Source organism: Staurois parvus, unplaced genomic scaffold (genome assembly GCF_062004578.1).
Source record: "Staurois parvus isolate SC_StPar_1 unplaced genomic scaffold, SC_StPar_1.0 ptg000191l, whole genome shotgun sequence".
NCBI classification, from domain to species: Eukaryota; Metazoa; Chordata; class Amphibia; order Anura; family Ranidae; genus Staurois; species Staurois parvus.
In genome coordinates, this window is record NW_028317987.1 from 2756994 (window position 1) to 2780962 (window position 23969).

The window sequence follows — 23969 nt, forward strand, 5'->3', positions numbered from 1 at the left end:
GGAGCGACTACAACACTGGAGTGACAGTCCGGGGAGCGACTACAACACTGGAGTGACAGTCCGGGGAGCGACTACAACACTGGAGTGACAGTCCGGGGAGCAACTACAACACTGGAGTGACAGTCCAGGGAGCGACTACAACACTGGAGTGACATTCCAGGGAGCGACTACAACACTGGAGTGACATTCCAGGGAGCGACTACAACACTGGAATGACAGTCCGGGGAGCGACTACAACACTGGAGTGACAGTCCGGGGAGCGACTACAACACAGGAGTGACAGTCCGGGGAGCGACTACAACACTGGAGTGACAGTCCGGGGAGTGACTACAACACTGGAGTGACAGTCCGAGGAGCGACTACATCACTGGAGTGACAGTCCGGGGAGTGACTACAACACAGGAGTGACAGTCCGGGGAGTGACTACAACACTGGAGTGAGAGTCCGGGGAGCGACTACAACACTGGAGTGACAGTCCGGGGAGCGACTACAACACTGGAGTGACAGTCCGGGGAGTGACTACAACACTGGAGTGACAGTCCAGGGTGTACTCTTTAAAGGCTCGCTATTACTCTAATGAGGGTAATTGTATGCATTTCAGCTATTTAGAAGTGTTCACAATTTATATCATTTTATTTATTTATTTCCTTTATTTTATTTATTTATTTTAATTTTATTTATTTTTTTGTTTTATGAGTGTACACTGATTGTTCACATTTATATATATTTATAGTGTACACGGAGTGATTTCACGATTCATGTGTTGCTCACGATTTGAATCTTGTTTTTATTTTATTTTGTGCATATTTTGTTAAGTATATATTATTGTTGGTAAAGTTATACCAGATGATATTGAAGGTAATACACTATTTTTAGTTTTTCCATTTTTTTTGAGGTACACATCTTATCTGGATTTATGGGGAGGTTGAAGTTGGACACGGAGGATTCATTTATGTGGACTATAATTTTGGATTTTAAACATTGACTGGCACAAATAAGATTTTTGTATAATGTCTGATAGTTACTAGATTTTGGACCCACATGTTTAACCTTATGTACAGGGTGATGGGGGTTAATGTTGGTAGGGCCCCGGAAACGGCCCTCTTCCATAAATTTCCACTTACAGTACCAAAAGAAGACCCTTAACCACTTGCCAACTGCATATAGCCAAATGATGGCTTCACTGTGGCCGGCTAGTTCTGGGAGTGTCATATGACGTCCTCCCAGAACACGCCCTCCCGCGTACCCCCGGAGGCATGCACTCTGTGATCTCCATGATCGCTGTGTCCTACGGACACAGCTGATCATGTGATGTGGTAAAAGGCCAATCACAGCGGCCTATTACCACATGATCAGCTGTGTCCAATGACACAGCAGATCACCAGGAAATGTAGTTGCCAGTTATCGGCTGCACTTTCCTCACACTGTCACAGCATGAGGAAAGTACTGCTGATAACCAACAATTGTCAGAGGAGGGATCAGCACCGATCATCAGGGCACTGATGATCAGTGCCAAGCAGTGCCAGTCACCTGTGCCCTGCAGTTCCGCCCACAAGTGCCCAGAGGTGCCCACCATTGCCGCCCAGCAGTGCCACCCAGCAGTGCCGTAAGTCAGTGCCATCCATCAGTGCCACCTCTCAGTGCCTATGAGTGCTTTCTATCAGTGCCCAACATTGTTGCATATCAGTGCATCAGCATCAGTGCCGCCTATAAGTTCTGCCTATCTGTGCCACCTCATCAGTGCCCATCAGTGCTGCCTATCATTGCTGCACATCAGTGCCCATCAGTGCTGCCTATCATTGCTGCACATCAGTGCCCATCAGTGCTGCCTATCAGTGCTGCCTATCAGTGCAGTCTCATCAGCGCACATCAGTGAAGGAGAAAAATTAACTGTTTGCAAAATTTTATAATAGAAACAAAAAAACCCCTTTTTTTTTCAAAATTTTTGCTTTTTTTTGTTTATAGCTCAAAAAATAAAACACCCAGCAGTGAGTAAATACCATCAAAAGAAAACTCTATTTGTGTGAAAAACAAATGGTATGTTTCACATGGGTACAGTGTTGCATGACTGCGCAATTGTCATTCAAAGTTCTACAACGCTGAAAGCTGAAAATTGTCCTGGTCAGGAAGGGGATAGAACTGCCCGGTAGGCGAGGGGTTAAGTGTCTTACTTCTATGCTGTTAGCAGCGAGAATCACTATTGCTGAATATTAGAAGAGATCAATTATTCCGCTTCAATATGTTCACAACAAATGAGATTGGATCCTGATTAACGACAGACTCACCTGTGTTTTACATCATAATACCAACATGTGTGATAAAACGTGGGATCCGTGGAGTCCATACATCCCCGTGCCCTAGTACTTCCTGATTTGGCTCTCTTCTCCTTCCCTCCTTTTCTCTCCTTCCCTCTTCTCTCCTCTTCCCTCCTCTCTCCCCTCCCCTCTCCTCTCCCCTGCACTCCCCTCCCCTCTCCTCTCCTTTCCTCTGCCATCTCCTCTTCCCTCCCCTCTCCCCTCCCCCCTCCCCCCTCCTCTACCCTCTCCACTCCCCTGCACTCTCCTCTCTCCTCCTCTACCCTCTCCCCTGCCCTCCCCTCCCCTCTCCTCTCCCCTGCACTCCCCTCCCCTCTCCTTTTCTCTGCCATCTCCTCTTCCCTCCCCTCCCCTCTCCTCTACCCTCTCCACTCCCCTGCGCTCTCCTCTCTCCTCCTCTACCCTCTCCCCTGCCCTCCCCTCTCCTCTCCCCTCTACTCCCCTCTCCTTTCTTCTCCTCTCCTCCTCCTCCCCTCTACTCTCCTCCCCTTTCCCCTCCCCCTTCTCTTCTCTCCTCTCCTCCTCCTCTCTTCTCCTCTCCATCTCTCTCTCTTCTCACCTGCCCTGCCCTCCCCTCTCCCCTCCCCTCTCCCTTCTCCTCTTTTCTCTTCTCTCCTCCCCTCTCCTCTCCTTCTCTCCTCTTCTCCTCCCCTCTCCTCCTCTCCTCCTCCTCCCTTCCCTTTCTCCTCCTCCTCTCCTCTCCTCCTCCTCCCCTCTCCTCCTGTCCTCTCCTCCTCCTCCCCTCTCCTCCTCTCCTCTCCTCCTCCTCCCTTCTCTTTCTCCTCTTCCTCTCCTCTCCTCCTCCTCCCCTCCCCTCTCCTCCTCTTCTATCCTCCTCTCCTCCTCTTCTCTCTTCTTCTCTCTTCTCTCCTCTCATTACTGTTACCCTCTTTTCTTCCTTTCTGCTGTCTCTTTTATTTCCCATGTTCTGGTGCTAGTGTAGTTCCATGTTGTATGTGTTGTGCACTATGTGTGGTGTGTATGATGAATGCTCTGTGTGATCCATATGTCTCCTATTATTGCTTCCCCTGTACAAGGTGGACTTAATGCTGGGAATGTTCTATGTGACGTCTCCAGTCATTATTGCACACATTTCCTGCTTCCCTGCGGGATGTCTGTTGTTTATTCATCCGCCTGTTTGTTGGGGAGATTTCATACCTTATAACATACACTTGTCTGTTACATTTTCTGTAACTTGAAAAATTTCAATATAAATATTAAAAAATAAATAGTTGGTTGCATAAGAGATAGTTTTTTTTTTCTCAGTTTTTTTAGTTATTTTTGATCTTTCATGGAAACCAAAGGAACGAATATTTTAATATTTATTGGGGCTGCAGTTCCTCTGAACTCCACAAGGTGGTGATCTCACTTCTATCCAGAAAAGAAGTTATTATAGAACACAGACAGGAAGTGATGTCAGGTACAGACAGGAAGTGATGTCAGGTACAGACAGGAAGTAATCTGCAAAAAGACAGGAAGTTCCATACCATAGGAAGCAGCGAGGAGACAGTGGTCGAAGTAGCAGCAGAGGAGGTAATAAGATGTTATTTTATATTTACACCCAGTAACCCCCCATCATGTCCGTCCTCTTCCTCCATAGTCACGTCCGTCCTCTTCCTCCATAGTCACATCCGTCCTCTTCCTCCATAGTCACGTCCGTCCTTTTCCTCCATAGTCACATCCGTCCTCTTCCTCCATAGTCACGTCGGTCCTCTTCCTCCATAGTCACGTCCGTCCTTTTCCTCCATAGTCACGTCCGTCCTCTTCCTCCATAGTCACGTCCGTCCTCTTCCTCCATAGTCACGTCCTTCCTCTTCCTCCATAGTCACGTCCGTCCTCTTCCTCCATAGTCACGTCCGTCCTCTTCCTCCATAGTCACGTCCGTCCTCTTCCTCCATAGTCACGTCCGTCCTCTTCCTCCATAGTCACGTCCGTCCTCTTCCACCATAGTCACGTCCGTCCTCTTCCACCATAGTCACGTCCGTCCTCTTCCTCCATAGTCACATCCGTCCTCTTCCTCCATAGTCACGTCCGTCCTCTTCCTCCATAGTCATGTCCGTCCTCTTCCTCCATAGTCACTGTGACGTCTTTTATCTCCAGCAGATGATGATACACACATATATAGTGTGGGAACCCAGATTAACCCCTTCAGGGGCAGAACATTCCCCCACTTCCGGGGCCGGAACATTCTCCTCATTGTGGAGATAAATTCTAGTAATGTGGTCCTCTAAACCAGTGGTTCTCAACCTTTCTAATGCCGCGACCCCTTAATACAGTTCCTCATGTTGTGGTGACCCCCAACCATAAAATTATTTTCGTTGCTACTTCATAACTGTAATTTTGCAGTGGGAGGAATAGTGCCACATCACTGATGTCAGTGGGAGGAATAGTGCCCCATCATTGGTGTCAGTGGGAGGAATAGTGCCACATCACTGATGTCAGTGTCAGGAATAGTGTCCCATCGTTGGTGTCAGTGGGAGGAATAGTGCCCCATCATTGGTGTCAGTGGGGGGAATAGTGCCCCATCATTGGTGTCAGTGGGAGGAATAGTGTCCCATCGTTGGTATCAGTGGGAGGAATAGTGCCCCATCGTTGGTATCAGTGGGAGGAATAGTGCCCCATCATTGGTATCAGTGGGAGGAATAGTGTCCCATCATTGGTGTCAGTGGGAGGAATAGTGCCCCATCATTGGTGTCAGTGGGAGGAATAGTGCCCCATCATTGGTGTCAGTGGGAGGAATAGTGCCCCATCATTGGTGTCAGTGGGAGGAATAGCACCCCATCATTGGTGTCAGTGGGAGGAATAGTGCCCCATCATTGGTGTCAGTGGGAGGAATAGTGCCCCATCATTGGTGTCAGTGGGAGGAATAGTGCCCCATCATTGGTATCAGTGGGAGGAATAGTGCCCCATCACTGATGTCAGTGTCAGGAATAGTGTCCCATCGTTGGTATCAGTGGGAGGAATAGTGCCCCATCATTGGTGTCAGTGGGAGGAATAGCACCCCATCATTGGTGTCAGTGGGAGGAATAGTGCCCCATCATTGGTGTCAGTGGGAGGAATAGTGCCCCATCATTGGTGTCAGTGGGAGGAATAGTGCCCCATCATTGGTATCAGTGGGAGGAATAGTGCCCCATCATTGGTATCAGTGGGAGGAATAGTGCCCCATCATTGGTATCAGTGGGAGGAATAGTGCCCCATCGTTGGTGTCAGTGGGAGGAATAGTGCCCCATCACTGATGTCAGTGTCAGGAATAGTGTCCCATCGTTGGTATCAGTGGGAGGAATAGTGCCCCATCGTTGGTGTCAGTGGGAGGAATAGTGTCCCATCGTTGGTATCAGTGGGAGGAATAGTGTCCCCATCATTGGTGTCAGTGGGAGGAATAGTGCCCCATCATTGGTATCAGTGGGAGGAATAGTGTCCCCATCATTGGTGTCAGCGGGAGGAATAGTGCTCCATCATTGGCATTAGTGGGAGGAATAGTGTCCCCATCATTGGTGTCAGAGGGAGGAATAGTGCTCCATCATTGGCATTAGTGGGAGGAATGGTGTCCCATCATTGGTGTCAGCGGGAGGAATAGTGCTCCATCATTGGCATTAGTGGGAGGAATAGTGTCCCCATCATTGGTGTCAGCGGGAGGAATAGTGCTCCATCATTGGCGTCAGTGGGAGGAATAGTGTCCCATCATTGGTGTCAGTGGGAGGAATAGTGTCCCATCATTGGTGTCAGTGGGAGGAATAGTGCCCCATCATTGGTGTCAGTGGGAGGAATAGTGCTCCATCATTGGTGTCAGTGGGAGGAATAGTGCCCCATCATTGGTGTCAGTGGGAGGAATAGTGCCCCATCATTGGTGTCAGTGGGAGGAATAGTGCCCCATCATTGGCATTAGTGGGAGGAATAGTGTCCCATCATTGGTGTCAGTGGGAGGAATAGTGTCCCATCATTGGTGTCAGTGGGAGGAATAGTGTCCCATCATTGGTGTCAGTGGGAGAAATAGTGCCCCATCATTGGTGTCAGTGGGAGGAATAGTGCCCCATCATTGGTATCAGTGGAGGAATAGTGCCCCATCATTGGCATTAGTGGGAGGAATAGTGTCCCATCATTGGTGTCAGTGGGAGGAATAGTGCCCCATCATTGGTGTCAGTGGAAGGAATAGTGCCCCATCGTTGGTGTCAGTGGGAGGAATAGTGCCCCATCATTGGTGTCAGTGGGAGGAATAGTGCCTCATCATTGGTGTCAGTGGGAGGAATAGTGCCCCATCATTGGTGTCAGTGGGAGGAATAGTGCCCCATCATTGGTGTCAGCGGGAGGAATAGTGCTCCATCATTGGTGTCAGCGGGAGGAATAGTGTCCCATCATTGGTGTCAGTGGGAGGAATAGTGTCCCATCATTGGTGTCAGTGGGAGGAATAGTGCCCCATCATTGGTGTCAGTGGGAGGAATAGTGCTCCATCATTGGTGTCAGTGGGAGGAATAGTGCCCCATCATTGGTGTCAGTGGGAGGAATAGTGCCCCATCATTGGTGTCAGTGGGAGGAATAGTGCCCCATCATTGGCATTAGTGGGAGGAATAGTGTCCCATCATTGGTGTCAGTGGGAGGAATAGTGTCCCATCATTGGTGTCAGTGGGAGGAATAGTGTCCCATCATTGGTGTCAGTGGGAGAAATAGTGCCCCATCATTGGTGTCAGTGGGAGGAATAGTGCCCCATCATTGGTATCAGTGGAGGAATAGTGCCCCATCATTGGCATTAGTGGGAGGAATAGTGTCCCATCATTGGTGTCAGTGGGAGGAATAGTGCCCCATCATTGGTGTCAGTGGAAGGAATAGTGCCCCATCGTTGGTGTCAGTGGGAGGAATAGTGCCCCATCATTGGTGTCAGTGGGAGGAATAGTGCCTCATCATTGGTGTCAGTGGGAGGAATAGTGCCCCATCATTGGTGTCAGTGGGAGGAATAGTGCCCCATCATTGGTGTCAGTGGGAGGAATAGTGTCCCATCATTGGTGTCAGTGGGAGGAATAGTGCCCCATCATTGGTGTCGGTGGGGGGAATAGTGCCCCATCATTGGTGTCGGTGGGGGGAATAGTGCCCCATCGTTGGTGTCGGTGGGAGGAATAGTGCCCCATCGTTGGTGTCGGTGGGAGGAATAGTGCCCCATCGTTGGTGTCGGTGGGAGGAATAGTGCCCCATCGTTGGTGTCGGTGGGAGGAATAGTGCCCCATCCTTGGTGTCGGTGGGAGGAATAGTGCCCCATCATTGATGTCAGTGTGGTGGAGGGGGAATAGTGCCCCATCATTGGGGTCAGGGGGGGGAATAGTGGCCCATCATTGGGGTCAGTGGGGGGGGGAATAGTGACCCATCGTTGGGGTCAGTGGGGGGGGGGAATAGTGCCCCATCGTTGGTGTCGGTGGGGGGAGGAATAGTGCCCCATTCTTGGTGTCAGTGGGGGGAGGAATAGTGCCCCATCGTTGGTGTCAGTGGGGGGGGGGAATAGTGCCCCATCGTTGGTGTCGGTGGGGGGAGGAATAGTGCCCCATTCTTGGTGTCAGTGGGGGGAGGAATAGTGCCCCATTCTTGGTGTCAGTGGGGGGAGGAATAGTGCCCCATCGTTGGTGTCAGTGGGGGGAGGAATAGTGCCCCATCGTTGGTGTCAGTGGGAGGAATAGTGCCCCATCGTTGGTATTAGTGACACAAATGATGGGGCACTATCCCTCCCACTGACACCAATGATACTTACCTTGCTGACTCCTGCTCCAGCCTGGGCTCGCTCTCTCTCACTTACCTGTCAGCTGTCTTCCTTCTCTGGCCTCTCTCTTCACTCGCTCCTGCAGATCCCTCGATCTTCTTTGATCTCCGCGCGCTGGCGCTCGGCTCCTCCTCTCCAAGCTCCACCTCCTCGCCGGTGATTGGCCGCCTGTGTGCCTCTCCTGAGCTACAGTTCCGGTGGCCAATCAGCGGCGAGGAGGCGGAGCTGTTGAGTGATCCCGGAGGTGTGGCCATGTGACAGGGGCAGCATATCATCCCGCCCACAGATCGCCTGAGACAGGAGCGGTGTCTCGGTTCCTAAGACCATCGGAAATATGTGTTTTCCGATGGTCTTAGGCGACCCCTGTGAAATGGTCGTTCGACCCCCAAAGGGGTCGCGACCCCCAGGTTGAGAACCGCTGCTCTAAACAAACAGCACTGACAATAAATAGACAAGACAAGGACCATCCTGACCATACATGGCCTACAAAGGGCAATGATGACACTACACAGGCAGCCAATGGGCAATCATTACACTATGCAGCCAACACAATGATGGAGTGCCGGGGTCAGGAGTATGGAGCATAGAGCCCCTTACATTGCTGGGAAGGAGGAAGAAAACATTCCCCAGCCTGCCATGAAGAATATGTTCCATCATTGGTGTCAGAGGGAGGAAAATACTGAGGGGTCTGAGCAAAGTAGAGGAGCTGAGGGGGTCTCTCAGGGGTTACTGAGGATGAGGAACTTTGGGGCCCCTGAGGGGGTAGTGGAGTTCAAGGGCTTTTAGGGGTTTGAGTAGCTGAAGGAATCTGGTAGGATAGGGTTGGCAGGGAGCAGGGCTCTGAGGAAAGAGAAGTTTGTCAGGCTCAGGGGGACTCTGAGGTAGGGAGGGGGGCTCTTGGTCTCTGATTGTCCTCTTACCTGCACTTACTTTCCAGACCTCCTTACAGAACTCCTGCCAGGAAAGGAAGACAACCTTCACCTTCTTACCATCTCACTGGTCAAATAATATATTCCAAGATACCAAGTGGAATGAAGGAGGGCGGACCTTCACCACTTGGTGGGCACTTGTTCTTAGAGGAGGTCTGTTGGTGCATTATTGACTAAAAGGTAGTCAGGGGTCAGTGCTGAACATCTTCAGGAGACACTCCAATACCTTCCCATGACACAGGCTCTGGCAGTGCCCGGTGCTGGAATTCAGAGCTCCAGAACCACCACCACTCTGTACAATGTCCTGGATATTACAGTATACTTGGTATCCAAACCTGTCCCCCTCCTGTCCTCCTTCTACCCACACTAGGCTGTCATTGGAGGGAAGAGAACAGGCTCCTCCCCCACAGCTCTCTACTCCACCAGCACCATCCTCCTGCTATCCCATCCAAGCTCTTCTTTTACTGCAGAGAGTGACAGTGACATCACTCCTGTCAGTCAGCAGGCTGCCACAGATTGGAGCCTTGCAGTCGGAGTTCTGCAAATTATCCTGATTTTCCAGCAACTCCGGCCAAAAGTCATCAAGTTCCCCTTCCTGGACCTCATGATGAGCCGACATTGACCTCACAGCACTGCCTCAGAGCAAACAAGTCATAGGAAGGATTGTATTTATCATTCCTTGTCTGCAGATCTAATACTCATCAAAACCAGTTCAGAGACCAAACAAACCCAACAGAGAAAAGGGGATTTCTGATCTGGCAGGACAAGAGGGTCCCGGGACCTCAAATATGCATCAAACACTAAACTGTCCAAACAAAATGTCTTCCCATGGGGGGAGTAATTCTTCCATGTCCAGCAACCCTCCTATTCCCCCCTCACATCCACATCCTATTATTGTGTGACCAATACCATCCAAATCATTCTTACTTTCATTTCCCAAAGTTATCCGTCTACAAGGAGACCTGTATAGATCACATGATGGCACCAATGAGGATGGAGGAGGACCGGAGTCACATGACTGAGAAGATACTAAACCTCACCCTGGAGATCATCTACCTGCTGACCGGAGAGGTGAGGAGGATTCTGGGAGGTCACATGACATCACTCTCATCTCTATTAATAAAACACAGACCTGACCGGAGAGGTGAGGAGGATTCTGGGAGGTCACATGACATCACTCTTATCTCTATTAATAAAACACAGACCTGACCGGAGAGGTGAGGAGGATTCTGGGAGGTCACATGACATCACTCTCAACTTTTTTAATAAAACACAGACCTGACCGGAGAGGTGAGGAGGATTCTGGGAGGTCACATGACATCACTTTGATCTGTATTAAAAAAAAAACACAGACCTGACCGGAGAGGTGAGGAGGATTCTGGGAGGTCACATGACAGCACTCTTATGTCTATTAATAATACACAGTGTGACGATTGCGATATCAAATCTCTGCCCCTCTCACCAGACTCGTGACCGAAGGACTAGCCAATCTAAAACCGCAATGTCAGGTGCGTAACAATGCCACGCCCAGCTGCACCCTGCACAATGATTTTCCAGCTAACTGGACCACAAATCTATGTACCGGCAGCCTGAGCACGATTGTTACTGGGTCAGGTTAATTACGCAATTAACCCTTCACATTGCCCCAACCTCCTTTTTGTACAGAGAAAGAAGAAACTCGGCAATATCAGCAATAACACTAGGGTGGTTGAAATAATCATCTGTATACCACTGTCACTGCAGACAGGTTATACAGAGGGTTAAACACACACAGTAGCGCTCTTCAGCGGCAGGAATTCTTAAGTTGCATTAAAGAGCTTTAGAAACAGTTCAACACTTTCAGAAAGTAAGATTTATTACTAAAAGGTCAAAAGGGTGCAATAAAAAGATTTACAGAAAAAAGATGTAACCAATATATATATAAATATATAGAGAGCAATAACACAGCAAAGAGATAACAGAAGTTTAGGTAGATGAGTACTAGCCAAAAAGCCTTGGGTTATGCAGTTTCAAGTCTCATGAGCCAATTTCTTGGCTCTACTGCTAGTCTCGATGTTAAAAGCAGGAGAATCTTCTCTTCTCTCATCCACACTCCAAGCATAACAGCCTTTTTCTAGCAAATCCCAGCAGGGTGTCTCTTTGGAGTAGTAACCAATGGTCTCCTTTTGGGGAGGGGTGTTGGGTGGAGACCTAAGTTACAAGCAGAATCTCTCCTAGCTTATATTTTGGCTCATAACTTTTCCTAGGTACATTTGCCGGCCTGGTCACTAGTATATTAATACTCAGCCACATCTGCAGAATGGTTAGAGATGAAACATGAAATATGCACTTAAATGGTTCAAGAGATATACTTTTCTGCTTTTCTCTGTAGGTCAGCTAAGGGGTGTCACATACCAGGAGAATGGTCTCAAACTGAGCCTTCTGAATATAGGCTCCATGTTTAGGTAGTTATGTCCTACGTGAAGATATCAACTTATATGTAAAGTGAGTTTTTAAAAGTAAGTCTGTGTTTACAACCCCTTGGAAGGTCTTTTGAAGTTCAGTGACCCTTCTCATCACTCAGGCCACATGTCACCCCACAGCACGGGAGGGGGATGAGAGATCTACAAGATGGAGGGGGTAGCCTGCTTTGGGAGTTAGAAATGGTATAACATAGAAAATTATTAACAAAACGGAGGGCCGCCTCAGTCTCTGTGTGCACGATTCCTACACACAGACCTGACCGGAGAGGTGAGGAGGATTCTGGGAGGTCACATGACATCACACAGACCTGACCGGAGAGGTGAGGAGGATTCTGGGAGGTCACATGACATCACACAGACCTGACCTGACCGGAGAGGTGAGGAGGATTCTGGGATTCTAACATGATATTCTATTTGTTCCTCAATACAGAGATTTCCTCTTCTGAAGTCAGGTGATCATATGACCATCACAGTGCCTCCATGTGACTCCCTAAACCCTGAGAGACACAACATGCAGAAGATTCTAGAAGTCACCAAGAAGATGATGGAGCTGCTGACAGGAGAGGTGAGCGGTGCCGGGAATTCTGGGACATTCTCCAGTAACAGACAAGGGATGTGTCTGGATGGTGACTGTATCATTGTGTGTGTCAGGTTCCTATAAGGTGTCAGGGTGTCACTGTCTATTTCTCCATGGAGGAGTGGGAGTATTTAGAAGGACACAAGGATCTCTACAAGGACGTCATGATGGACAATCAGCCGCCCCTCACATCACCGGGTAAGAGGAGACTTTATTGTAAAGGAGAGAGCAGTACGGAGGATCCACCTAGATCCCCCATCATCTGATAAACACATAGAAACAATGGATTCAGTCAGTGTGTGTGTTTCCTACAGATGGATCCAGTCATGGGAACCCACCAGAGAGATGTCCCCGTCCTCTGTATTCCCGGGATTCCACACAGGAAGGTCACACCATCCCTCACCATCATCAGGTAGATGAGGAACAATCACTGATAGTATCATTAGGATCTGTACATTATCTGCATTGTTACCATTGATGTCATTTTTATTATATATTCAGAGTGGAAACCTGAGAGAATTTGAGGTTGAAGAAGAAGAGGCGTATGTGAGGGATGATCAGCAGTCTATGGAGGAGGATGGAATAACGGGGACATTTATAGAGGAGGACACTCCTACAGAGATCAGCACAGGTGGGTCATGAACACTAAATCCATTCCTCCACCCATACTGCTCACTGATTGGTCCAGAGTAGGGCGGGGACTGGGTGATATCAGCCTGTAATCCCCTGGTCACTTTCCTGAGCTGTGTTCCCCGTCCTGTATTCCTGGATTTCTCTCGGATAATCTTCCTTCTCTGTGCTGCAGACACAATTTATGTCTCTAGACTGGATTTATGGAGGTTCTGGGGTTCAGCTGGCAGCAAAATGTTCATTTTCATCATAGATGTTACTAGACCTAGGCACCTGGGGTGTGTGCTATTGATCTTCTGCTCCATGCCCGGATCTAGTAAGATCTCTGACAGAACAATTCTCCCAGGGTTCCTTGCTCTGTGGTCTGCTGGCTGTGCCGGGTGGAGGGATATGTCTGTAGTGTCTCAGACCCAAGTCACTGAGTGCAGTCTCAGGAGATGGGAGGCAGCGGTGTGGGATCTCTGCAACTTGTCTACAGTAAACATTTAAAGTGGTTGTAAACCCTCCATATACCCAGAGAAGTGACTGGCCTCAGGTGATACACAGAGATAAAACAAATCCTACATATGTTGCACCTTTTTATCTGCAGCAATCTCTTCTCTACAACTGTTCAAAGCCCAGAATGTATACAGCTTGTCTGAGAAGTCAGAAAAAAAGAGACAGAGAGATAAAGTCACATTCTGCAGAGTTCAGTGAGGTGAGCTCTAAAGGTGATTGGAGGGAAGGTACACACAGCACACAGGAACAGAGCTGAGGCTGTCAATCACAGGCTGTGTGCTGGAGCTTCTCCCCTTTCACATTTTTTCTCTTGGTGTCAGGAAGATTTGTCAGAAGTGATTCATGCTGATCGCAGAGGAAGGAGATAGCAGACAGAAGTGGCTCTTATTGCTCTGGAGTGAGACAAGTACACACTGTAGAGGGATATGTTTGTTCATATTCCATGTCTGAGGGTTACAACCCCTGTAAGTGATCTCTGATTACTAAACACCAATTTGATGTGATCCTTACACTATTTATTAGTGTGGCCCCCTTGTCCTGAATAGAGGTACTATGTGGGTTTAGTTTGTGGCTGGGCTGTACTTGGCTCAGGCTGATTGTATAGTTCTTCACTTGGTTTCTCCCTAAGTTTAGGTTGTCTTGTGATGTCTCACTGTGGCCAGTAGATGTCACTGCTATCACTGGACATAGGATGAGGTGGCGGCTGCATTCCTTTTCTTTGGCTTTTTTCCCTGTTTTCTCCTGGTGATCTGGCCAGTAACACACCTTCTGTATTAGAGCGCCCCCGCTGTGGAGGCAGCAGCATGGTCAGTCTGGGGGGAGGGGAGTGTTAGATGTATTAGCAGATTTAAAACAGTAACTAATTGAAGCCAAACTCCAGATCACACTTCATAATCAGTTTCATCAAACAGTTTTTTTCTTTTGGGATAAAAGTTTTACATGAATAAATAAAAGCTGATCATTGTAAGCCCCCTGTCAGTGGTAAATGGTCTGCCTCATCCCTGGAACTGATACATTCTGCTGCAGAGTTTTATAAAACAGATTTACTGGCTAGATCACCAGATGAATATAGAAGAAAACGAATACTGTTTAGTCCTAACTTTTGTATCCCGTATGATAAGTTGTACATTACATACAATGAAGGAAATGTGTATTTGCTCCCCGACTGATGGTGAATGTTCGCCCCGCACACAGAAATGATCGGTCTAACAATGGAATGTTCGCCCCTCACACAGAAATTATCGGTCTAACAATGGAATGTTCGCCCCTCACACAGAAATGATCGGTCTAACAATGGAATGTTTGCCCCTCACACAGAAATGATCGGTCTAACAATGGAATGTTCGGTGTAACACTGAGAGACAGAATACAACAACAAATTCAGCAGAAATGCGTCTAACAAATGATGACTGATCTGCATGTTCATGAGGGAAAGAAGGATTTGATCCCCTATCATTCAGCAGGATTTCTGGCTCCCAGGTGTCTTTCATACAGCTAATAAGCTGAGATTAGAAGCAGTCTCTTAAAGGGAGTGCTGCTAATCTCATTGTGTTACCTGTATAAAGACACCTGTCCACAGGAGCAATCAAACCATCAGATTCCAAACCCTCCACCATGGCAAAGACCAAAGAGCTGTCCAGGGATGTCAGGGACAAGATTGTAGACCTACACAAGGCTGGACTGGGCTACCAAACTATGGCCAAGCAGCTTGGTGAGAAGGTGACAACAGTTGGTGCAATCATTCACAAATGGAAGAAACACAAAACAAGTGTCAGTCTCCCTAGGTCTGGTGCACCATGCAAGATCTCACCTCGTGGGGTGTCAATGATCATGAGAACAGTGAGGAATCATCCCAGAACTACACGTGAGGATCTTGTCAATGATCTCCAGGCAGCTGGGACCACAGTCACCAAGAAAACAATTGGTAACACACTACGCCGACAAGGACTGAAATCCTGCAGTGCCCGCAAGGTCCCTCTGCTCAAGAAAGCCCATGTCCAGGCCCGTCTGAAGTCTGCCACTGAACATCTGAATGATGCAGAGGAGGACTGGTGGGAAGTGTTGTGGTCAGAGGAGACCAAAATCCAGCTCTTTGGCATCAACTCAACTCATTGTTTGGAGGAGGAGGAATGCTGCCTATGACCCCAAGAACACCATCCCAACTGTGAAACATGGTGGTGGAAACATTCTGCTTTGGGACAGGACAACTGCACCGCATCAAAGGGACGATGGATGGGGCAATGTACAGTCTAATCTTGGGTGAGAACCTTCTTCCCTCAGCCAGGGCATTGAAAATGGGTGGTGGATGGGTGTTCCAGCATGACAATGACCCAAAACACATGGCCAAGGCAACAAAGGAGGGGCTCAAGAAGAAGCACATTAAGGCCCTGGAGTGGCCTAGCCAGTCTCCAGACCTTCATCCGATTGAAAATCTGTGGAGGAGCTGAAAGTTCGAGTTGTCAAACGTCAGCCACCAAACCTTAATGACTTGGAGAGGATCTGCCAAGAGGAGTGGGCCAAAATCCCTCCTGAGATGTGTGCGAACCTGGGGCCAACTCCAGGAAACGTCTGACCTCTGTGATTGCCAACAAGGGATTTGCCACCAAGTACTAAGTCATGTTTTGTGAAGGGGATCCAATCCTTCTTTCCCTCATGAACATGCAGATCCGTCATCATTTGTTAGACGCATTTCTGCTGAATTTGTTGTATTCTGTCTCTCGGTGTTACACCGAACATTCAATTGTTAGACCGATCATTTCTGTGTGAGGGGCGACCATTCAACATCAGCAGGGGAGCAAATACACATTTCCTTCACTTTAGGCCTTAATTATTTTCCACCCATTTCCTCCCAGCTGGACATTTTATATCGGATGATGTGATTGGAGCACAGACTTTTACATGGTGATAATAATGTGATAACATCCTCCAACTTTGGACCCTTAAACAGAAAGTGATAATGAGGGAGGAGTCAATACCCCAATGATGGTGGTCTTCAGGATCAGTCCAGTCTTCATCTTGGTTGTTCTCCCCCCATCCTCACTCTCTGACCTCTGGTGGGGCTCAGCCCCGCTGTTCTTCATGACTAAATCGTGGACTAAATAAGGAAGTGCAGTACTTCTTGTGTTGGGAAGATGGCGATGAGTGATAGAGGGGGTGGGGACCCTCGTCCTATAATCCCCTCATCACTGTCCCTCCTATAAAAGACAGTTCTGGTTGTTTCCTCACTCTCTGACTAAGGTCCATGAATAAAGAAATGACCTGGTAGGAGATCAGAGGAGCCATTTCCTAGTTCCCTTGAGGGTGGAATTGTAAACTCCTCAGAGACCAAGCTGCCTGATGTGGGCGGAGTCCTGGTTTGGGGGAACCAATCAGCTCCTGTCTAGTAATCCTCTTTGTCTTTGTATTTTAGTCCATGGCCGGGAGATGAGGAAAACCTCCGAGGATTGTCTCACTTTGTCTCCAGACTGTGAAGTAGAAGATGAGGACATCACACAGTATAGTCCAGGAGAAAACCCGGCTCCCTCCAATGTCCATCCGGCACCACCCAGTGTAGATGGACCATCGGATTCCTCGTATCCTGAGGAACCTCAGACTGTGCGGGACCAGGCCGGCCTTCCAATAGGGAAGAGCTTCTCCTGTACTGAGTGCGGGAAATGTTTCTGTTATAAATCCCATCTTAATGTGCATAAAAGAACTCACAGGGGGGAGAAGCCGTATTCCTGTCCTGAGTGCGGGAAATGTTTCCGTTTTAAATGTCGTCTTAATGAGCATAAAACATCTCACACAGGAGAGAAGCCACATTCCTGTCCTGAGTGCGGGAAATGTTTTTCACAGAAGTGCAATCTTTCCAGACATCAGAGATCTCACAAGGGGGAGAAGCCATTTTCTTGTCCTGAGTGTGGGAAAAGTTTTGTAGCAAAATCAGATCTTGTTAAGCATCAAAGATCTCACACAGGGAAAAGACCTTATATCTGTCCTAAGTGTAGAAAATGTTTCTCAGAGAAGTCTGATCTTTACAGACATCAGAGATCTCACACAGGGGAAAAGCCATATTCCTGTGCAGAGTGTGGGAAATGTTTTTCAGACAAGTCCAGTCTTTACAGACATCATAGATCTCACACGGGGGAGAAGCCATATGCCTGTCCTGAGTGCGGGAAATGTTTTTCAATGAGGTTCCATGTTTACAGTCATCAGAGAACTCACACAGGGGAGAAGCCACTTTCCTGTTCTGAGTGCGGGAAATGTTTTTCTGATAAGTCCAGTCTTCGTATTCATCAGAGATTGCACACGGGGGAGAAACCATTTTCCTGTCCTGAATGTGGGAAATGTTTTTCAGAGAAGTCTAATCTTCACGCACATCAAAGATCTCACACGGGGGAGAAGCCATATGCTTGTCCTGAGTGTGGGAAATGTTTTTCACAGAAATCCAATCTTTACACACATCAGAGATCTCACACGGGGGAGAAGCCGTATGCCTGTTGTGAGTGTGGGAAATGTTTTTCAGTGAAGTCCAATCTTTACAAACATCAGAGATGTCACACGGGGGAGAAGCCACTTTCCTGTCCTGAGTGAGGGAAATGTTCCTCACTGAAGTCCCGTCTTCCTGCACATCAGGGGTCCCACACAACCCTGGAGGTGTATTAGTGCCTTGAGTGCGGGAAATGTCTTCTAGATGAATGTTGCTGGACATCCCAGCTCTCATGTGGGGAAGAAGCACACCCTGATATACACCTCAGATATACTCCATGGCTGATCTTCATCATGGAAGAAACAGTTCATAAGGAGATCAGAGGTCCCCAAAGACATGGATGAAGTGTGGGACCGGGTTGGCTATTGATAGCAGCTCAGTGGTTAGCCCTTCTGCCTGGCAGTACTCGGGTCATTAGTTTGAATCCCAACCATGGCACCACCTGCCTGGAGTTTGCATGTTCTCCCTGTGCCTGCATGGGTCTCCTCCAGGTACTCTGGTTTCTTCCCACATGCCAAAGACATGCTGGTAGGTATATTGTCCCCTAGTATGTGTATGTATGAATGTGAGTTAGGGACCTTAGATTGTACGCTCCTCGGGGGCGGGGACTGATGGGAATGAACAATTTATGTATAAATGGACAGTGCTATAGAAGTACCTGTAATAAATATGGAGTCATCGCCTCTCATTGGCTGAGTATATTTATGGTGGAAGCTTTCACAAACACTTAGAGGTTTAGTAAAAAAAAAAAAAGTTAGAAGGAATGTGAGTGACATTCGCCCGGCCATGACGAATATTGGGCATACTTTATTTCACACTCTGATTCCTTTGGCTCCATCTAGTGGCCATAATGTGGTATTGTGCCATTAGTGATTGCTGTATTTCAGGAAAAATCCACTATTATGTCCAATATTTAGAGGGCAATGTTATTACCAGGCTGCAGCTAGGGGGAGCTCTAATGTCACCCCAGCAGAGTGATCCCATCTAGCCCACATTAACCCTCTCACTGCCAGAGCTGTTTCTGCATGATTTTGCACACATGGGAAAATGCAGATTTTGGTCCTGAAGATGAGATAAACCCCCAAACATCTATTCTGTGACATCAGAGGCCCTGGAGAATAAAATGGTGGTGATTGTTAAGGTGTTCCCCGTACACAGATTCCCCTTCATATCCGCCTTTATTTCCTCCTTTCCCCCATTTTCTATGTTGAGATCTTTTCTACAATACTTTGTTATAATAATGGAACACGTTGTGTATTGTATTGTACACCAATAATAATGACTCCGCCCCCACATTCCAGACAAGAGATCTTCCTGACCAATCGGATTTCTGCCTTTACTATTTCCTGGTTATTTTTGTAATCTTGTTAAAAGTGAAATTGTAATAAAAATGTATTGAATGAAAACAAAATGGTGTGTGTGTGCAATGATGACAAAGCTGTGTATCCAGAAACGGCTGGTCGGTGACACTTCCATATACAGCCCAATGAAGTGACAAGGAAGCCCTAGAACCCTTTGGAGGAACCCTGGCTGAGAAAGGCTGGACTAGGCAGTCACATATCTCTGCCCCCCTTGCAGGGTTCCCAACCCTCCGTGACTTTTATTACTGACACAACATGAACATTTACTGACGGAGGACATGTTTTTCCTGACATCCTGAAAAATGACAGAACTCCTGTTAGGATTAATATTATTATTATACAGTATTTATATAGCGCCAAAGGGTTTGCTCAGCGCTGTACAGTAGCGGGGGGGACAGAACATGAGACAAGACAGTAACAATACAATACACGAGGGGTGTGAGGGCCCTGCTCTTTCCAGCTTACAATCTAGGAGGGAGGAGAAGGTGGCACAGGAGGAGATGGCTGTGGGGGATGGAGTGGCGGGAGGAGTGGAGGAGGTTAGTTGTTAGGTGTGGTCAGGTGTTAGGTGAGGGTGGGGTAGGCTTCCCTGAAGAGATGGGTTTTCAGGGTGCGCTTGAAGGTGAGGAGGGTAGGCGACAGTCTGATGGATTGGGGTTGGGAGTTCCAGAGGATGGGGGATGTCCTGGAGAAGTCCTGCAATCGGGCGTGGGAGGAGGAGACCAGGGAGCTAGAGAGCAAAAGGTCCTGAGAGGAGCGGAGGGCACGGGTAGGGTAGTATCTGGGTATCAGGTCGGTTATGTAGTTTGGGGCGGCGTTGTGAATGGCTTTGTAGGTCAGGGTTAGCAGCTTGAACTTGATGCGTTGGGCAATTGGGAGCCAATGAAGGGATTGGCAGATGGGGGAGGCAGATGTGGAGCGCTTGGTGAGGTGGATGAGTCTCGCCGCTGAGTTTAGGATCGACTGGAGTGGGGATAGCATTTGTTTGGGTGGGCCAGTGAGGAGGGAGTTGCAGTAGTCCAGGCGTGAGATGATGAGGGAGTGTACGAGTTGTTTGGTGGTGTCTGGGGTGAGGAATGTGCGTATCTTGGAGATGTTGCCGAGGTGAAGCCTGCAAGATTTAGATAGCAGTTGGATATGGGGTAGGAAGGAGAGGTGGGAGTCCAGGGTGACACCCAGGACTTTGGCGTGTGGGGTGGGAGAGATGGTGGCGTTGTTAGTAGTGATGGAGAGGATGGGGGGGGCACAGGGTGGGGGGAAGACCAGGAGCTTGGTTTTGGATAGGTTAAGTTTGAGGAAGTGGAGCGACATCCAGTCTGATATGTTGTTTAGGAGGTGGGCAATGCGGGCAGAGAATGAGGGGGTGAGGTGGGGGGGTGGAGAGGTAAATTTGGGTGTTGTCAGCATAGAGGTGGTAATTGAAGCCGTGGGAGTGAATAAGTTTGCCAAGGGAGAAGGTGTAGATGGAGAAGAGGAGGGGCCCGAGGACAGAGCCTTGGGGGACCCCGACAGAGAGGGGGAGGTGGCAGTGTTGTAGGTGACACTGAAGGAGCGTTGGGAAAGGTAGGAGGCGAACCAGGAGAGAGCAGCGTCCTTGATGCCAAGGGAGTGCAGTTTGGCAAGGAGGAGAGGGTGGTCAACAGTGTTGAAGGCCACGGAGAGGTCGAGGAGCAGGGGGATAGAATAGTGGCCATTGGCTTTGGCAATTGTAGGCCAGGTGCTCAAGGAGCTTGGAAGTGAAGGGCAACAAGGAGATGGGTCTAAGGTTGTTAAGGTTGGTGGGGTCAAGGGAGGGTTTTTTGAGTATGGGGATGATGTGTGCATGCTTTAGAGGGGAGGGGACGGTGCCAGTGGAGAGGGAGAGATTAAAGATGTGGGTGAGGGAGCGAATGATGGAGGGGGGTGACTGGAGGAGCTGTGAGGGGATTTGGTCTAGGGGGCAGGTGGTGAGGCGGGCTTCAGGGAAGACCTTAGAGACCTCCTAGGGGGTAGTTGAGCTGAAGGAGCGGAGTGTTGGCGAGGTGATGATGTGTGGGGCATTAGGTATAGTGGGGGGGTAGTGCGGCTATGAGGTCGGGGGAGGGGACGGTTGAAGGAGGGCAGAAGGCTGGGTGGAGAGGTGGATTGCGAGTTGACAATGTCCTTACGGATTGCGTCAATCTTGTTTTGGAAGTGATTGGCAATCTCGTGGGCGGTGAGTGAGGTGCTGGGTGGGGGTGGGGGGGATGTAGTGACTTTTGGGGGAATATTTATTAAAAATATGATTTCAATCCAACAGTAACAAGCCCAGCCGTCTGTTAAGGGTTAATCTTTCTTGGTGAGAATTCAAATGACCTTCTCGTAAAATCACACACACAATGAGTGGAAGAGACTTGTTCCAGAGACAATATACTATTTGAATCTCTACAGGTGGTCAAACAAGTCCCAGGAAAGATAATAGTGGGATCTGATGTCGGTGACTCTAAGACTGGCAAAGTATGTTTTCTCAACAATTACCATTGTCTGTTGAAAATGAGGAGATTTCACCTGAAAAAAGTTAATTACAAAGTAAAATACCACCGTTGGACTTCCAAACAGTGAGTCATCACACCTGACCAAAATGACAATGGTGAGACGATACTTGTAGATCTGAGAAGATTAAATAAAACCTTGAAAGTGTGGATTCCCAGAGGAAACTTTATGGACTGTCACAATAGGCTAGTGAATTCAGGTTTAACTACAGGCCAGTCTATGTACTTGAAGCACTCAACAATGGATAAGGTTCTCTGTCATATTCCCATGAACTATATTCCCAGCCAAGGAAAGTGTGGGGGATCTCAATGGGATGTTATAAAGGGTTCCACACACAAAAATATATTCAGCAGAGTTGGGGATTGCATACCACTAAATTAAGTAGGAAATGGTGAAAAGTAAGATATTTTGTGAATTGGTATCAATTGTATGTTTCCATCAGAAAGCAAATGTTTCACACAAGTTTGAATCTCAGGGAAATGAAAAACTGAATGCACATATATCTTTCTATGGTTCCTATCCGAAACATTAGTGGTAAAATCAACTATATTTGGATAAGACGTATATTTAATATCTAAAATTACCTTGGTTTCCACCCGAGGCATGAGTCATCATTAATACTCAAATTGTTTTGTGATCCCTGACTGCCCCCCAGTGGACAGGTGAGAGATATCTTAGGTACATACACTTCTCGACCGGCCAATCAAAAAGCCTGTTGGGAGGGTCTTTTAAAACAATGGTTTGGATGGTATAAAAAAACCATGCACCTCATCTAAAAAAAAACATATACTAAAAGACTCATGCTAAGAAAAATAAGAAAGCTAAAGAAAAACCAATCAACAATCGGAAGGAGATCTGAAAAGCTGAAGAAATCTGACGAGGCTGAAATCTATCCCATCTGAAAAACTTAAAGACCTTTTAACACTATTTCTCAATATTTTCAAACTACTAAAACTTTTACTAGACTCCTAAATCTCTGAACTTCTACCATCCTACACTTTTTCTTAAACACTACCCCCTATTGCACTCACTTGCTCCCTGCGGCCATTCTTCTGCAGGAACTTCAATTGCCAGCTGAATGCACTGGGGAGGCGTCATAATCCAGGTTCTGGGTGTGGTGAGATTGTTAAGAATTAATATTGTATTTTATATTTCCTCTCTTGCATTGGGGTGATAGTAATTGCATTGGGGTGATAGTAATTGCATTGGGTGTTCATATATATATAGAGAGATCCATATTATTACTGCTAAGAATTGTTTGGTGTAATATTGAAATTATAGATATTGCATAATTAATTAATTTTTAATTGGTTATAGTACGATTTATCAGGGAATATTTTCTCACATTTCTATGGCCACGTTTTGGGAGAAATGACCTCTGAAGTACTATAAATTAACACTTATCACTAAATTTGATTTTAATCTTTATTACTATCTAGAAAAATTGTTTGGTGTATAGAATTGGTATAGTATATCTTTGATCGTGTGTACCAGTATCCATTCATCACCAGTCTTTTGCGTTTTGTGTTAAAATATATATAATTTTTGTACATAAATAAATTTATCTATTTATTATAAAGGCAATTTTTGTGTGTATGGTACGAAATCATACTGGCTAAAAGGACTCAAGGTATATTAATAAGTGGTGATCAAATTATTAAGGTGTCCAAATTATTGGTTCATTAAATAATTGCCGTATTTTAACGGCTGTAGGCACTGCGATATTTTGTTTAAGGGAAAAGGACACCGCCCTTCATAAGTAGAATAAATTCTTACATAAACCACCACAGGGAGAGAGCAGGGATTTGAAAGTGGAGAAGAGCCGACGAGGACAGGTGGAGAGGGTGTTGATGAGGGTTATGAAATAGGCTTGCTTGGCAGCGTGGAGGGAGGTGGTGTAGGCGAGGTAGGCATCTTTATAGAGGGAGAACCCGGGAGGGGATCTGGTTTTGCACCATAAGCACTCCAGGGCGTGACTGCGTTGTTTGAGGCATTTTGTGTGGTCGTTTTGCCAGGGTTGAAGCGGTCGGGGTCTAATGCTACGTGTGGTTAGGGGTGCCAGGGAGTCAAGGGTCAGCTGCTGGGTGGAGATGGGTCGGGTCCAGATTGCGGAGGTTGCGGGTGATGGTTAGATGCTTTGGGGGGGAGTTGAGGGAGGGGGAGATGGAGAATGTGAGGAGGTGGTGGTCAGAGAGGGGGAAGGGGGTGTTAGTGAAGTCATGGGGGGTGCAGAGGTGGGAGAAAACGAGGTCCAGGGTGTTTCCGTTGGAGTGGGTGGAGGACTGAGTGTGCTGTGTGAGCGCAAAGGAGGAGGTTAGAAGGAGGAGTTGGGAAGTAGCCGGGCTGTTGGCGTTGATCGGGATATTGAAGTCACCTAGGATGATGGTCGGTAGCTCGGAGGAGAGGAAGAAGGGAAGCCAGGCGGCGAAGTCCTCTAGGAAGAGGGATGCGGAACAGGAGGCCGATAGATTACCGCAA

The 23969-nt window shown here is 47.7% G+C and overlaps 2 protein-coding genes across 2 annotated transcripts in view; one reads left to right on the plus strand and one right to left on the minus strand.

Annotated features, from left to right (window-relative positions):
- LOC149461864 (uncharacterized) overlaps positions 1 to 23969 on the minus strand; it is a 309357-nt gene that overhangs the window by 80008 nt on the left and 205380 nt on the right. The gene's annotated exons all lie outside the window — the stretch shown is intronic.
- LOC149461867 (uncharacterized) lies at positions 16565 to 19030 on the plus strand. The gene has a single exon (XM_089677636.1). It carries the CDS (start codon positions 16575 to 16577, stop codon positions 17721 to 17723), a length of 1149 nt encoding a protein of 382 aa, XP_089533762.1. The 5' UTR covers positions 16565 to 16574; the 3' UTR covers positions 17724 to 19030.

Bases quoted from the DNA above. Each gene is read 5' to 3' on its own strand.
- LOC149461867 (XM_089677636.1), top strand. From the start codon at position 16,575: ATGAGGAAAACCTCCGAGGATTGTCTCACTTTGTCTCCAGACTGTGAA.